We start from the raw sequence: 12792 nt of genomic DNA on the forward strand, positions 1-12792 counted from the left end.
TTAGCATACAGACTCTTTCAATTTGTATTATGGTATCAGTATTTTTTTGATGCATATGATGCTCAATTTATTAATTTCAGGGCTGTATATTTGCAGGTTCCATGTCTTTGTTTAATAGATAAGTTATATATCACTTACTACATAAATAGCTTGGAAGCTGAGAGCCTCAGAATGTGTGACTGACAGAGCCAGGAATAAAACGTAAAGGCGCTCATTTACAATCATGGATTCATCCTCCAGCCCATGCTGATTTTATTGTATTATAGAGCTAATATTTTCTCCTTCTAACCTGCCATACTTACCCCTTATTTACAGTACTCATAACCCCCTAGGATACTTTATTATTTTTAGATTACAAGATGTTTGAAAAGTTTTAACCTGTACTTTGTCATTGACTACGTAGTAAACAAAGCTAAAACCATAAAAGAAAGGCAACCTGCCTCTTATATGAGAGTTCTTTCAGAAGAGTTTAGGCAATAATTTTTCTTGATTGGAGGGGGTCTGAAAAACAGAGGACAAAGAAGTGCTGTGAAACCAACAAAACCTACATAATTTTGTTCTGCTGTACAATGTGAAATCTTTTCCTGTTTGTATATGTGTATTTTGCAGTACTTGTTTCAAATTCTTTGTCCTCTTTAGAAAAGTAAAATAATGAACAGATTATATTGCTCCATTTCAAGGAAGAAAACAACAAAGAAAAGCCAAGTGGAACACTGGATTATATAAATAAAGGCAATTTTTACTGACAGTGTTCTGATCCAAATATTTATTTATTTCCTAACTCATACAAAATTGATGCTTGTGGAGGTATTGGGTTAAAAGGGTTGGAAAATGAAATCTCGTAGTTATCCACAGAGAACATATAGTACCAATGAAGCAATGAAAATTACTTTGATTTGAATAAGAAATATATTACATATAATTTACAGAAATGAGCTCTAGTTTCATATAGAAAATTATGTTTTAGAGCAATGATATCAAGAAAGAGATTGATATTTGTCTTTGCTGTGAGTCAATGGGTCACCCTTCACCTGGGTCCAACCAGGGCATGGGGAGGCTTCACTTCCACAGGTCCAAATGGGAAAGCTAACCATCCCATTGCCAGGCATTTCACCTCTTTGCTTGTCAGACAGGCACCTCTCTCCTCGAGGCTCACACACCAGCCAGTTTTCGCATGTTCGTAACACGCTTTCTACACTACTGAGCTTGGTTGGATCCAGACCAGAGACCTACACGTAAAAGACTGAAAACAGAAGGAGGCTCTGTTCTACTAGAAATTTATTTAGCAATCAGATGGAAAACTTGGCTTCAGGAAAAAAAAAAAAAAGCATTAGATACCAGAAAGAGATGAGAAAGTCAGTCCTGGATAAAAGTATTTCTAATTTTTAACATAAATGAAAGCGTTATTAAAGGTTTGTATATGAGTCATGCCAACTTCTATGTAGATGAGAACTGTAATGAAATGGTATCTAAGTCATTATAAATTTTGCTATTTACACAAAAGAGGAAAAAGAATGTTTCCTACTTCATTTTTTGTGTTTCCCTTCATATCTTCTACACTTATTAAAATGTAGGGTTTCAAGTACCCATAGAAAAAAAAGAAACGTGCAGAGAGAATAATCACTAGAATGAAAAAAAAGCAACCAAGTCCCTATAAGTGGATTTAAAATAATTCAGTCCTGTCTGCAGAGTAAAATCATGTTCTTTTTCCTCCCTACATAAAAGTTGCACTCATATTCATAACAATAGAAGAAAAGCACAGTTGCTTCATAACACTGGACATAGCTTTCCAGAAACAAGATAGCAACAACTCAGAAATGCTATGGAAAACATTAATCACATAGTAACTTGCTATTTACATTACAGACAGTAGCCTTTTAAATTAATTAAAGACAAAAGGAAAAAAAAACCAGTTTTTAGTCATAGGACAGTTTTTTTTTTTTATAATGTGGAGTTTCTGTTCTTTGCTTTTTGTCCAGCATTTCTTTCGAAATATATATCTATATATACAGATATATATGTCTGGGAAAGATGTATCAAAAGCTAAAACATGTCTGGATGGAGAGCCTGCAAATTTTATCTGGGACTACAATTGCAGGAGACAAATCCCCACAGAAAAAAATGCTGGAATGACCCATTTTTATGAAATTACATTCCCTGTCCATGATCCAGATAGGATCCATGTAGCAACCTAAACGCCTCAGTCCGTAGAAGTGGAGCTGACAGCAGCAGTGCGGGTTCCCTGGTGCCACCAGGCTGAAGCATCCCAGCCCTCAAGGGATGCAGTGGTTTCCATCCCTGCGGAGGCTGCCGGGACGGGTGCAGAGCAGGGCCGGTGGTGGTGATGGGGAGAACTGTCACCCTCCGTGTGGTCTACAGCTGGGATCCAAGTCTGTTGGCAGTCAGTGGAAGCCACTCCTGTTGATGCCAGTGGGAGCTGGACGGAGCCCCAGGCTCTGAGGGTGGGAGTACAGGATGAGGCACCGCTGACTCTCCGATCCAGCCCCAGCGCTGCCACCGCATCGCCCAGCGGGCTCTTGGTTCTCACCAGGATCTACAAAACAAGTCACTGCAGTCCTGCTTCTCCCACGGGATGACGGCTGGACCGGCCAGGAGCTGTTGAGCACCACAGCGCTTCTTACTCTTATACATGCAGGATGCTGGTGGGCATCCCATTCAGAACCAGGACAATCCAGCCAGAGATGTGCCCCTGAACAGAGGAGAGGCTGGCTGTGCTTCCAGCAGTCACCACTCAGCCACCCAGTCTCCATCGTAACTTGCCGAAATCAGTGCAAATTCACAGGAAAAAGAATGTCCACGTTGACGGGGTATAAATCCTTCCTTACGTACGAGAAGGGTGCAAGCATTTACCCGGCATCTCTATCAAATATTGTAGAAAAGGTTACACAAAAATATTTAAATATATGGATACAGATACATAGATGTAATACTTGCATAAAATATGTATATTCAAAACCCTTTGGGCAGTTTCACAGTTAGCTGAAAATGTATGCTTTAGAAATATGAACAATTTCCTACACTTTTCTAGTTTAAGTAGGAGGGGGGAGGGGAAAGAAGCATCAGCCTTATTAATACTGAATGCTAAGTGCAGAAGTTTAGCTGTAGCTGTAGGGTTTTGAAGCAATTGATTTGACAGAACCTCCAAGCATAAACTCTGTTTTAAAAATCCACATTTATTCCCTAGATTGCTTATTGTTTCATGAAAATGAAAACCTACATGTCCTGCTTGTATCAGCTAGATCTCCCGAGACCGTTCAATTAAACCTCATAAGCTTGCAATACTTCAAGATAGGATTGTGTATTTATTGGGAGAACGCATGAACCTTATTGCAGTATTTCTGTGTAATAATAGGAATCTATAACTTCTTGTATTTCGTATAATTTAACTTTAGAAATAAAAAAACCTTAAATGACACCACAAGAAGCTCACAGTTCTGAGAAAATTAAAGTCAGTATGAAATTTTACTTATAGACCACATAATTTACACAGATTTACATAAATGTGAAATACAGAGATATTAAAATATTAAATCAAATCTAATTAACAGAGGATAGAGTTTTACATTATGACATATTTTAATTCTAGTTACATTTTTGCAACTACTTTTAGTGTCATGAGATTATATAAATAATATATATACCTGTATATCCATAATATATATAAAGATATATATATCTGTGTCTCCATCCTTCTTTTTTTCTTCAAAAATAGGGCAATTTTATAACTGCAATGAGATGTGACAAGCAGTACACTTCTGGGGAATTATTGCATGCCTTGAGTGCATAAGGCAGAAGGAAGAGTATCTGACTTCAGACACTAAAGAAGTGGAATCATCAACCAGAAATGCACTGGAGTGATTTGAAACATCTTATTGCTTTTATAAAACTTGAAATTATACACTGTTGTGGGGTTGGACTTTTTTTTTTTTTTTTTTTTCCAAAGGCACAAAATAAAGGGGAAAGTAATATCTCTCTATTTAGTGGAGATCAACGATCAGGAAGCTCCATCACTGTTCTCTGACACTCTTCATCATCCTAAATCTATTCCCTGTGGTGAAATACTGTGCTGCAGTTGCATAAGGAGGTTAAACACAAAAGTTCATGCATCCTTTATTAGGGGGGGAAACAAAACAAAGCCAATTTCTTTGCCCAGCAACAAGGAAGTAGCCATTAGCATCCGATCATACCGGCTGGCGGCGAGAGTCAGCCATCCATCGCTCCCATCAAACAGCAACGGGCACTACGGCGTGGGTCGCAGGTACGCTGGCCACACTAACCTCAGCTGGTGGGGCAGCTCCTGGAGCTGGGGGACACAGTGCTTGCCTAGAACCCTGGAGGCACGGGTCCAAACTCAACAGCAGTTTCCCATCACACCAGGCAAAACTGGAAAGGGATAAGACTGGGTAACAGAAGTACTGCCCTGGTGCATTTCGGGGGTATTAGAGGATTACGGAGCACTTCTGCCACCCCTCTTTCCCTGTTTTAAATTGGTTAGTGGCTTTCACTCCCAGTTGAGGGGGCTCAGACCTCCCAGTGCTTGTGCCCAGGATTTTTCCAGCCAAACAGCCACCCTGGGAGGCAGAGGACAGCAGAGGGGGAATAAGTGATACAAAAGATTAAAAACTGTGGACTATTACTGTTTCCTCAGATCACTTTGAATGCTGGGATAGAAAGAAAGAAAAAAAAAAAAAAAAAAAAAAAAAGAAATCCCTCAGGATCACTTTTCCTTCGCTGTATTTTTAGATGTTAATATGTACGGTAGAGGGCTGCCTCTGCTACGATACCACACAAGATGTTTCAAAGTTTGGATATGGCACTCTGTTAAGGCACCTTCAAGTAATGGTCATTGATTTAATCGCTAAGCAAAGCCGCATTTTCTGTACCCGATGCTGCTTCCTCCAACACACACAGTATCAGCAGCCACTCACACCTGCCATCCACACACAAAAACTCCTGGTGCTTGCTGGGGAGAAACTACATCAGCCACTTCCGAAATAAATATTTGCCAGGGTTTACGAGCCGACATTTTGCACAACTGCATGGTTAGTTCCCCAAAAGGGGAAAGGGGAGAAAATTAAGTGTTGTCTGTCCCTAACTGCCTACTAGATTAGAAGGGTTAAAAATATATATCAGCCTAAAAAAGTAGAAGCCAGCTCTGTACTGCTGCAGGATTCCTTGCTGGGAGGCGAAGCTGTAAACGCAGGCATTGAGCGCGGGGTGCCTGGTGCAGAACTGGATTTGGTTCAGGACCAACAGGAGGTACAAGGACATCCTCCCCTGGGAGAGGACGGGCAAGTTACTGCACATCACCTCGCCCTGCCACACAACACGGTTCTGGGTGTAGGTTTCAGGCGGCACAGGGATGGGGGTTAATTTGAAGATGAGGGGAGCTGAGGGGAGAGGGAAAGCTCGGGCATCGCTCTGTGCAGACAGCTCGCTCCATCCCCCGGACGGTGGGATGCTCGGTGCTGCAGCCCGGGGGCTCGGGGCTGCGGGGCCTGAGGGCGCTTGCCATTAAGCCCAACTAGGGGTGGCTTTTCCTACACAAAACAATATCCAGCCTTGGAAAGGAGCGAGAGAGGTGGGACAGGGACATAGGTGCTAGCACAAAAGGAGAGAGACCAGGGTGGGCTGCCGCCTTGCTCTGAGGGGACGGGGGGTCCCAAGGCACCCGCCAGACCTGCCTCTCCCACCACACCACCCACCCACGCCCCGACCCCGTGCCATGCGATGGTGACACAGGGTGCAGTGGGAATCCCGGGAGAGTGGGATCATCCCGGTCCTTGGGCAAATGATGTCCAGGGAAAAGAGATCCCCCACCCCTGACCCTCTCCTCCAGGTGGATGACTTGGTATTTGGTAGCTGTGAGCAACTCCTTCTCCAGTAAAAAGACGCATCTTTTCCTCGCACAGTCAATGAGAAACGCAATGTGATCTGTCATGCGCTTGGATCGTGGGCTTGTTCGTTCATTTGAATTAGCAATGTTTTCTTCTTCGGGGACTAGAATAATCACTCAGGTATTTACAAACACCAACCAGCGCCTTGGCGAGGTCTCCCCCAAACCATCATGACAAAATCACCGTCTGCAAGAGCCCCGCACCAGCTGTGTCCAAACAAGCCCGTGCTTGCTGAGAGCTCGGAGCTGCCGAGGGAGAGGAGCGCTGGATCTCCGAGTCCTGGGGGGGTCTTCCCAGACGGCTGTCTCTTCCTTGGGGTGCCTCTCCCTGCACCCCCGCCCCAGGGTGCCGGCTACCGCTATTGCTGCTGTGGGTGCAGTGGTCCCGTTCGTACTCCTCCTGAGCCTTTTGCATTTTCCGTTTCTTCATCTTCCTCTTGTGGATGTGGAAGGTGGTGAGGGAGAGGAGGATCAGGCAGAAGATGAGGGTGACGAGGACAATTAAAACCACGGTGGATGAGAAGGACTGGAAGAGTTGACCCACTTGCGTGATGCAAGTGCTGCTGGTGTTTAAAGTGGCAGATGTCCTGTTCAGAAGACAAGGTGGCAGGGACAGCCTCAACTCCTTGGAGAGCTTGGCACTCATTGAGGAGGCTTCGGAAGATGAGGATCTTCCTCCCCTCTCTGAAGACGCCTAAATTTCAATCAGTGCCGGGCTGCTGGCGGGCGCTGGCTGGAAATGCCCGGGATGCTGCCGGCTCAGCCTCACGCTGGCTCTAAAGCGGCAGAGCAGCCTGCAAAGGGAGCCGGACACATCAGCGCTCCGAGGCACCCACCCTGCGCGGCTCCCCCCTCCCCAAAACGCCGGCTGCGGCAGCCTCCTCCCTGCGCCCCGCCACGGCCGCGCTCCCAGCCGCTCCCGGCTCCCCGCCGCACGGGTGGCGGGACGCGGACGGGGCATCGCTCCGCCGCACCGACTTGGCGAATTGCTGGGCATCCCGGGCAGAACCGCCCGGCGGCTCGCCCCAACTAGTTGCGGCGAGAAGGGATGGAGGGAGGGAGAGATGGAGGGAGGGAGCGGCGGCCCCGCATGCCGGCGGGGACCGGCTGCCGAAACCGGGCGGGGGTTGCGGGGGGGGAAGGACGGACCTGTCCCGCGGTGCCGGTGCCCCCCCCGGAGCCCCTTACCTGCTCCGGCGGAGGCAGCGAGGGAGCGCCCGGGCGCCGCGGGCGCTGGGGGCTGCGGCAGCGCGGAGTGAGGGCGCAGAGCGGAGCCACACCCCCCCGCGCTGCCCGCGCATCGCCCCTGTCGCCACAGCGGTCCGGCACCACCAACACCCCCGTGCTCTCCGCGTCCCCAGATGCTGAGACCGAGAGACACACGGACCTGTTGGAGCGGGTCCAGCGGAGACCACCAAGAGGATGAGAGGGCTGGAGCACCTCTGCTTGAGAACGGGCTGAGGGAGCTGGGGCTGTTCAGCCTGGAAGAGAGGAGACTCCGGGGAGACCTTATAGCAGCCTTCCAGTACCTGAAGGGGGCCTGTAAGAAAGCTGGGGAGACTTTTTACAAGGGCATGTAGTGATAGGACGAGGGGTAATGTCATCAAACTGTAAGAGGGTAGGTTTAGATTAGATATTAGGAAGAAATTCTTCACTCTGGAGGTAATGAGGCACTGGAACAGGTTGCCCAGGGAAGTTGTGGGTGCTCCATCCCTGGATGTGTTCAAGGCCAGGTTGGATGGGGTTTTGAGCAACCTGCTCTAGTGGAGGTGTCCCTGCCCATGGCAGGGGGGGTGGAAAAAGGTGATCTTTAAGATCACTTCCAACCCAAACCATTCTATGACAGGTCCATACCTCCCTCCCCCAAAATACCCCAACATACCAGCCATCACCGGCCCCTTCCCCCATGTCCCCATCCACATGGACGCACCATGGCCAGAGCACCCACACTGAGTCTCCCACACCGGCTGCCGAAACCGGGCGGGGGTTGCGGGGGGGGAAGGACGGACCTGTCCCGCGGTGCCGGTGCCCCCCCCGGAGCCCCTTACCTGCTCCGGCGGAGGCAGCGAGGGAGCGCCCGGGCGCCGCGGGCGCTGGGGGCTGCGGCAGCGCGGAGTGAGGGCGCAGAGCGGAGCCGCCGCCGCTTCGGGGAGCGCCGCCCGCAGCCTATAGGCTGAGGGAGCTGGGGCTGTTCAGCCTGGAAGAGAGGAGACTCCGGGGAGACCTTATAGCAGCCTTCCAGTACCTGAAGGGGGCCTGTAAGAAAGCTGGGGAGACTTTTTACAAGGGCATGTAGTGATAGGACGAGGGGTAATGTCATCAAACTGTAAGAGGGTAGGTTTAGATTAGATATTAGGAAGAAATTCTTCACTCTGGAGGTAATGAGGCACTGGAACAGGTTGCCCAGGGAAGTTGTGGGTGCTCCATCCCTGGATGTGTTCAAGGCCAGGTTGGATGGGGTTTTGAGCAACCTGCTCTAGTGGAGGTGTCCCTGCCCATGGCAGGGGGGGTGGAAAAAGGTGATCTTTAAGATCACTTCCAACCCAAACCATTCTATGACAGGTCCATACCTCCCTCCCCCAAAATACCCCAACATACCAGCCATCACCGGCCCCTTCCCCCATGTCCCCATCCACATGGACGCACCATGGCCAGAGCACCCACACTGAGTCTCCCACAGCTACCCCCAGCACCTTTGCCCCCTGGCAGCTGTGTGCACCCATCGCCAGTCCACATTCACATCAGTACATCAAATTCCCCAGGTTCCCACACTGCACAAAAATCCCCCACTGCCACCGGAGCACAGCCAGCACACCCGGCTGTTTCCCCTGAGGCCGATGTATAGAATCATAGAATCATTTAGAATCATTTAGAATCATTTAGGTTGGAAAAGACCCTTGGGATCGTCGAGTCCAACCATCATGATGTGAACCTCTGGGAGCTAAGAAATGCCGAGGACCCCTGTTCCAAATCGAACCAGACTATCACAGGTGCAGGCAATACTTGGAAAAACTTGCCTCATTAAGGCTAAGTGTATCATGGGGCTTTTCTTCAAGAACAAAGGGATATGAACTGCCTGTTAATACATTTAAGCTAAAAATTGGATGATTTCTAAACATAACAGAACCTATGATTTGAAAAATGCTTCCAGTAGAGATAACAGGGCAAAATCAATAATTATCTTTAGGATGGAGCTCATCACATTTCCAAAAAGAGCAAAGTGATGTGTTTGTGTACGGTAACATGGGACAAGACCTTATGGCCTGGAAGATTCCCTCAGTCCCAAGCTGTGTGCTCTAGGCTAACCCTGGGTGCTGGGAGCAGAGTTACTGTAAAGCCCAAATAGAAAGTGTCAGTCTTGTCTGGTGGCCTGAAGCTACCTAAAAAGCCTGGAGGAAAATCTGAGCTCTGACAAGAGTTGGGAAAATCTTCATTCAAGAACAAAGATCTGTTAGATCTGTTTACCCTAATAGCCAGGAACCTGTCTCAGAGGTGGGTAGGAGCTGGTAAGATGTGTATTTAAGCACTGTACTGCTTTTGTCTCTGATAAATGCTCTGCAGCTTGTGAAATTTGGCCAGTGACTATCAAATCTTTGATTGTTCCATAAAAAGACCTACACCACAGGGGATGAACTAAGTTCAACCCCGTTGGGATAGCCCCAATCATTTGCAAATGACTGCAGCTTAAGGCTTCCTCTAAAACCGGAGGAATAGAAGTTCCCATTGCTCCTTCCCCTCCCCAAAATGATAGAGTCTGATGTTTTATAGGGGTGCTGTGGAGGCTGCACAGGGAGGAAAGAAGTTCAGTCCAGAACTGAAAGACAAGCCCTTGTCCCCTCATTTACCCACTGCTCCTCTCATTCAGCTCCCTCAGGTGCAGACCCAGTGTCCTTGCCTGAAACACACCTCCCCATGCACTCTCACCCCTGTCATTCCTTGTGCACCCTCTCTTGCACACCAGCCACATCTCCACATCCTCACTGACACTACCCCTGCACCCCTTTCCTCCTCCCGCGTGCACATCTGAGGTCTGTGGTAATGTATGCTCTGTGCTCCCTGCCTTAGGGGAGAAAACAACCACCACAGGCTAAAGCTGCAAAGCAACCTTCAGACCCTTCTCTCTTTCCTCTGACTATTCTCTGCAAAGCAGCAGCTGGGTGGGGGGCTGAAAAACAGGGTGGGAGGCATGGAGGGCACTCACTGTGATCTGTGTCATGGGAGAGCACCTCTGATGGTGCTCAAAAGCAACCAAAGGTGTGCTATAAACCAGTAGCACTGAGCTCCCAGACCAGGCTGAATCCTTCAGCCTAAACTGAAGGTCGGACAAGGACGCCACTTAATCCCAAAAGCATGGGTGAGTTTGTGAAGTTGTAGAAGCTGATCTGAGACTATCATTTAGAAGTTATCAGATTATTAGAAATTACTTCTTCTGGTTTTTTTACAGAAAAAAACCCCAACATAAGAATATCCTTTTGCACAGAAAACAGCATTAGCAGCTGTAATAGAATCATAGACTGGTTCAAGTTGAAAGGAACCTTAAAGATCATCGAGTTCCAGCCCCCCTGCCATGGGCAGGGACACCTCCCACTAGAGCAGGTTGCTCAAAGCCCCATCCAGCCTGGCCTTGAACACTTCCAGGGATGGAGCATCCATAACTTCTCTGGGCAACCTGTTCCAGTGTCTCACCACCCTCAGAGTGATGAATTTCTTCCTGATATCTTATCTAAATCTCCCCTCTTTCAGTTTAAAACCATTACCCCTCATCCTGTCACTACACTCGCTGACAAAGAGTCCCTCCCCATTTCTCCTGTAGACCCCACCCAGTTCCTGATCCACTGAGTGGTCCATCCATCAAATCCATGCCTTTCCAATTTAGAGACCAGGATGTCATGCAGGACAGTGTCAAACGCTTTGCATAAATCCAGGTAGATGACATCTGTTGCTCTCCCCTTATCTACCAATGCTGTAGCACCAATATAGGTTTAAGGATATAATATATGTATAAAGATATTTTAGGATGTTAGCCCTATTCATGGCAGAAATAACCAAATTGTAGATTGAATAAACTTAAAAGCCAAAGAATTTACTAAATCATGATGTTGTTATTGCAAAACTTAATAGATAAGACTACTTAGTTATTGCACTAGAATATTTGACTATCTTCAGGTTTCACTTGTCAGAAGAGGCATCACAAAGCTACTAAAAGTTAAATTACCTTAAATAAATTTAAAATCCCTGAAATACCCAGAATGATTAATATATTTTCCTTCTTACTTTCAAAATGCTACTCACATTATTCCTTGCTTTTAGGATTAGCAAATAGTGAAAAATGTGTCTTTTGTATTAGTATGATAATTATTCCAACTATAAGGTTTTTTCTAAACTGTAGGGAGTGAAAGATGGGTCCAGGGAGTTGAGAAGGGCAGAGACCTCAGCACATGTTTGACTTTCCCTACTGTCTCAGCCCCTTTTCTGTCTCTGTTCATGTACAATTTTGGAATATTTCTGCTTCAGCTAAAAGAAATGAAAAGCAGAGGTAGTTCTTGCTCTTGCTGGCAATTAATTTTACAATTTTTAATGAAAGAGACAGTCAGAAGAGAAGCATTGTGGAGAAAAGGGGAAATAACTGTAATGTAATTATGTATACCTTGGCATTCTGGTTCGTACTGGCTGCCAGCCAACCAAAGTATACAGATTCAAATACCCATGATCACAAAACAGGGAGTTTCAGAAATCAAGGGGAAAAAATCTATACTGTTATGGACATGTAGCTGTGCATTATTCGTTTGCTCTGATTAAGTGGTATAATTAGATTTGAATATAAAAATACAAAAAAGAATATCTCTCCAATAGATAATGTGCTCATGAAAAACCCTTCCCTTATTTAACATGAAAATAAAGGGCATGATATCTTCAGGAGTGCTCTCTTTCAAGAATAAATTGCTCATTAGTTATAGTGAATTTCCCTATAGTATATATGCAATATGACATTTATTGGGATTAGGTTCCTTGCTCAAGTAGGATTGGCCACTGTGCAATAGGGGATATTATATTAAAGGGACAATTTTCATATTTTACAGCAATGTTTGTACTCATTACAACCTTGATAACTCCCAATTTTCTCGGGATTCACATTGTTAAGAAGCAGACAGCATACATATTTGCAAATCCCCCAAATGGACTTCTGTACAATTTTTAATCTGTTAATTAGAGAAGTTGTTCCTTCAGATGCTAATTCCTGAAACCCTGTATTACAAGGGCCTTGTTCGCCAAGGCAGTTGCCTAATGAGATAACCTGTACGAGCAAAGACTGTTCATGTAAGTAAAGGTTTGACGGTTCAGGCCTTTGGCTATTAATGACCCTTCTTGAAAAAAAAAAATTATTGTCCCACCACTGTTTAAATTTAGTAGTTGATTGCATATAGAATAATGCATGATCCCTTTTGCACCAAGATTGATGTCATCATTTGCCAGACAGAGCAAGTATTCGATGAATGCCAATGACCCTCATGTTAATTTGCCTTCTCCCCATGGGAATAAGGCCATCTGCATAGAGTCTTTTAGGATTCTACATACTCCCACTACTATAGGTGAAGCCCAGTGATTTAAACATGGTCTGAAACCCTAGCACTGTAAATAGAATTAATTAAAAAAAAATATAAAATAGATTTACATTTCACGTGCACTGGTAGGTCAGCTAAAATCCTGCACATGTAAACGTTTGTCTTGCAAAGATATTGTAACTGTCTTTGAGAGATTTTGATTGGAAATAGCTTGACTATGTGTGACAATGCTGCTTCACAGGCTACCCAGCTCAGAAGCACATATTCTCTCTCTCTTTCTTTCTTTCTTTCTTTCTTTCTTTCTTTCTTTCT

The 12792-nt window shown here is 46.0% G+C and overlaps 1 protein-coding gene across 2 annotated transcripts; it reads right to left on the reverse strand.

Moving 5' to 3' along the window:
- Positions 1–751: 751 nt before the first annotated feature.
- LOC106902588 (chromosome unknown open reading frame, human C11orf87) lies at positions 752–7325 on the reverse strand. 2 transcript variants are annotated; one of them, XM_014966197.1, is made up of 2 exons: positions 7305–7325; positions 752–6711 (listed from the first exon to the last, which is right to left on the reverse strand). In XM_014966197.1, exon 2 carries the CDS (start codon positions 6561–6563, stop codon positions 6087–6089), a length of 477 nt encoding a protein of 158 aa, XP_014821683.1. In that variant the 5' UTR covers positions 6564–6711; positions 7305–7325; the 3' UTR covers positions 752–6086. The 2 variants fall into 2 exon arrangements, with proteins under 2 accessions (XP_014821683.1, XP_014821682.1); XM_014966196.1 differs by lacking the exon at positions 7305–7325 and adding an exon at positions 7106–7193.
- Positions 7326–12792: the final 5467 nt, after the last annotated feature.

This window comes from Calidris pugnax, unplaced genomic scaffold (genome assembly GCF_001431845.1).
Source record: "Calidris pugnax isolate Ruff unplaced genomic scaffold, ASM143184v1 scaffold20, whole genome shotgun sequence".
NCBI classification, from domain to species: domain Eukaryota; kingdom Metazoa; phylum Chordata; class Aves; order Charadriiformes; family Scolopacidae; genus Calidris; species Calidris pugnax.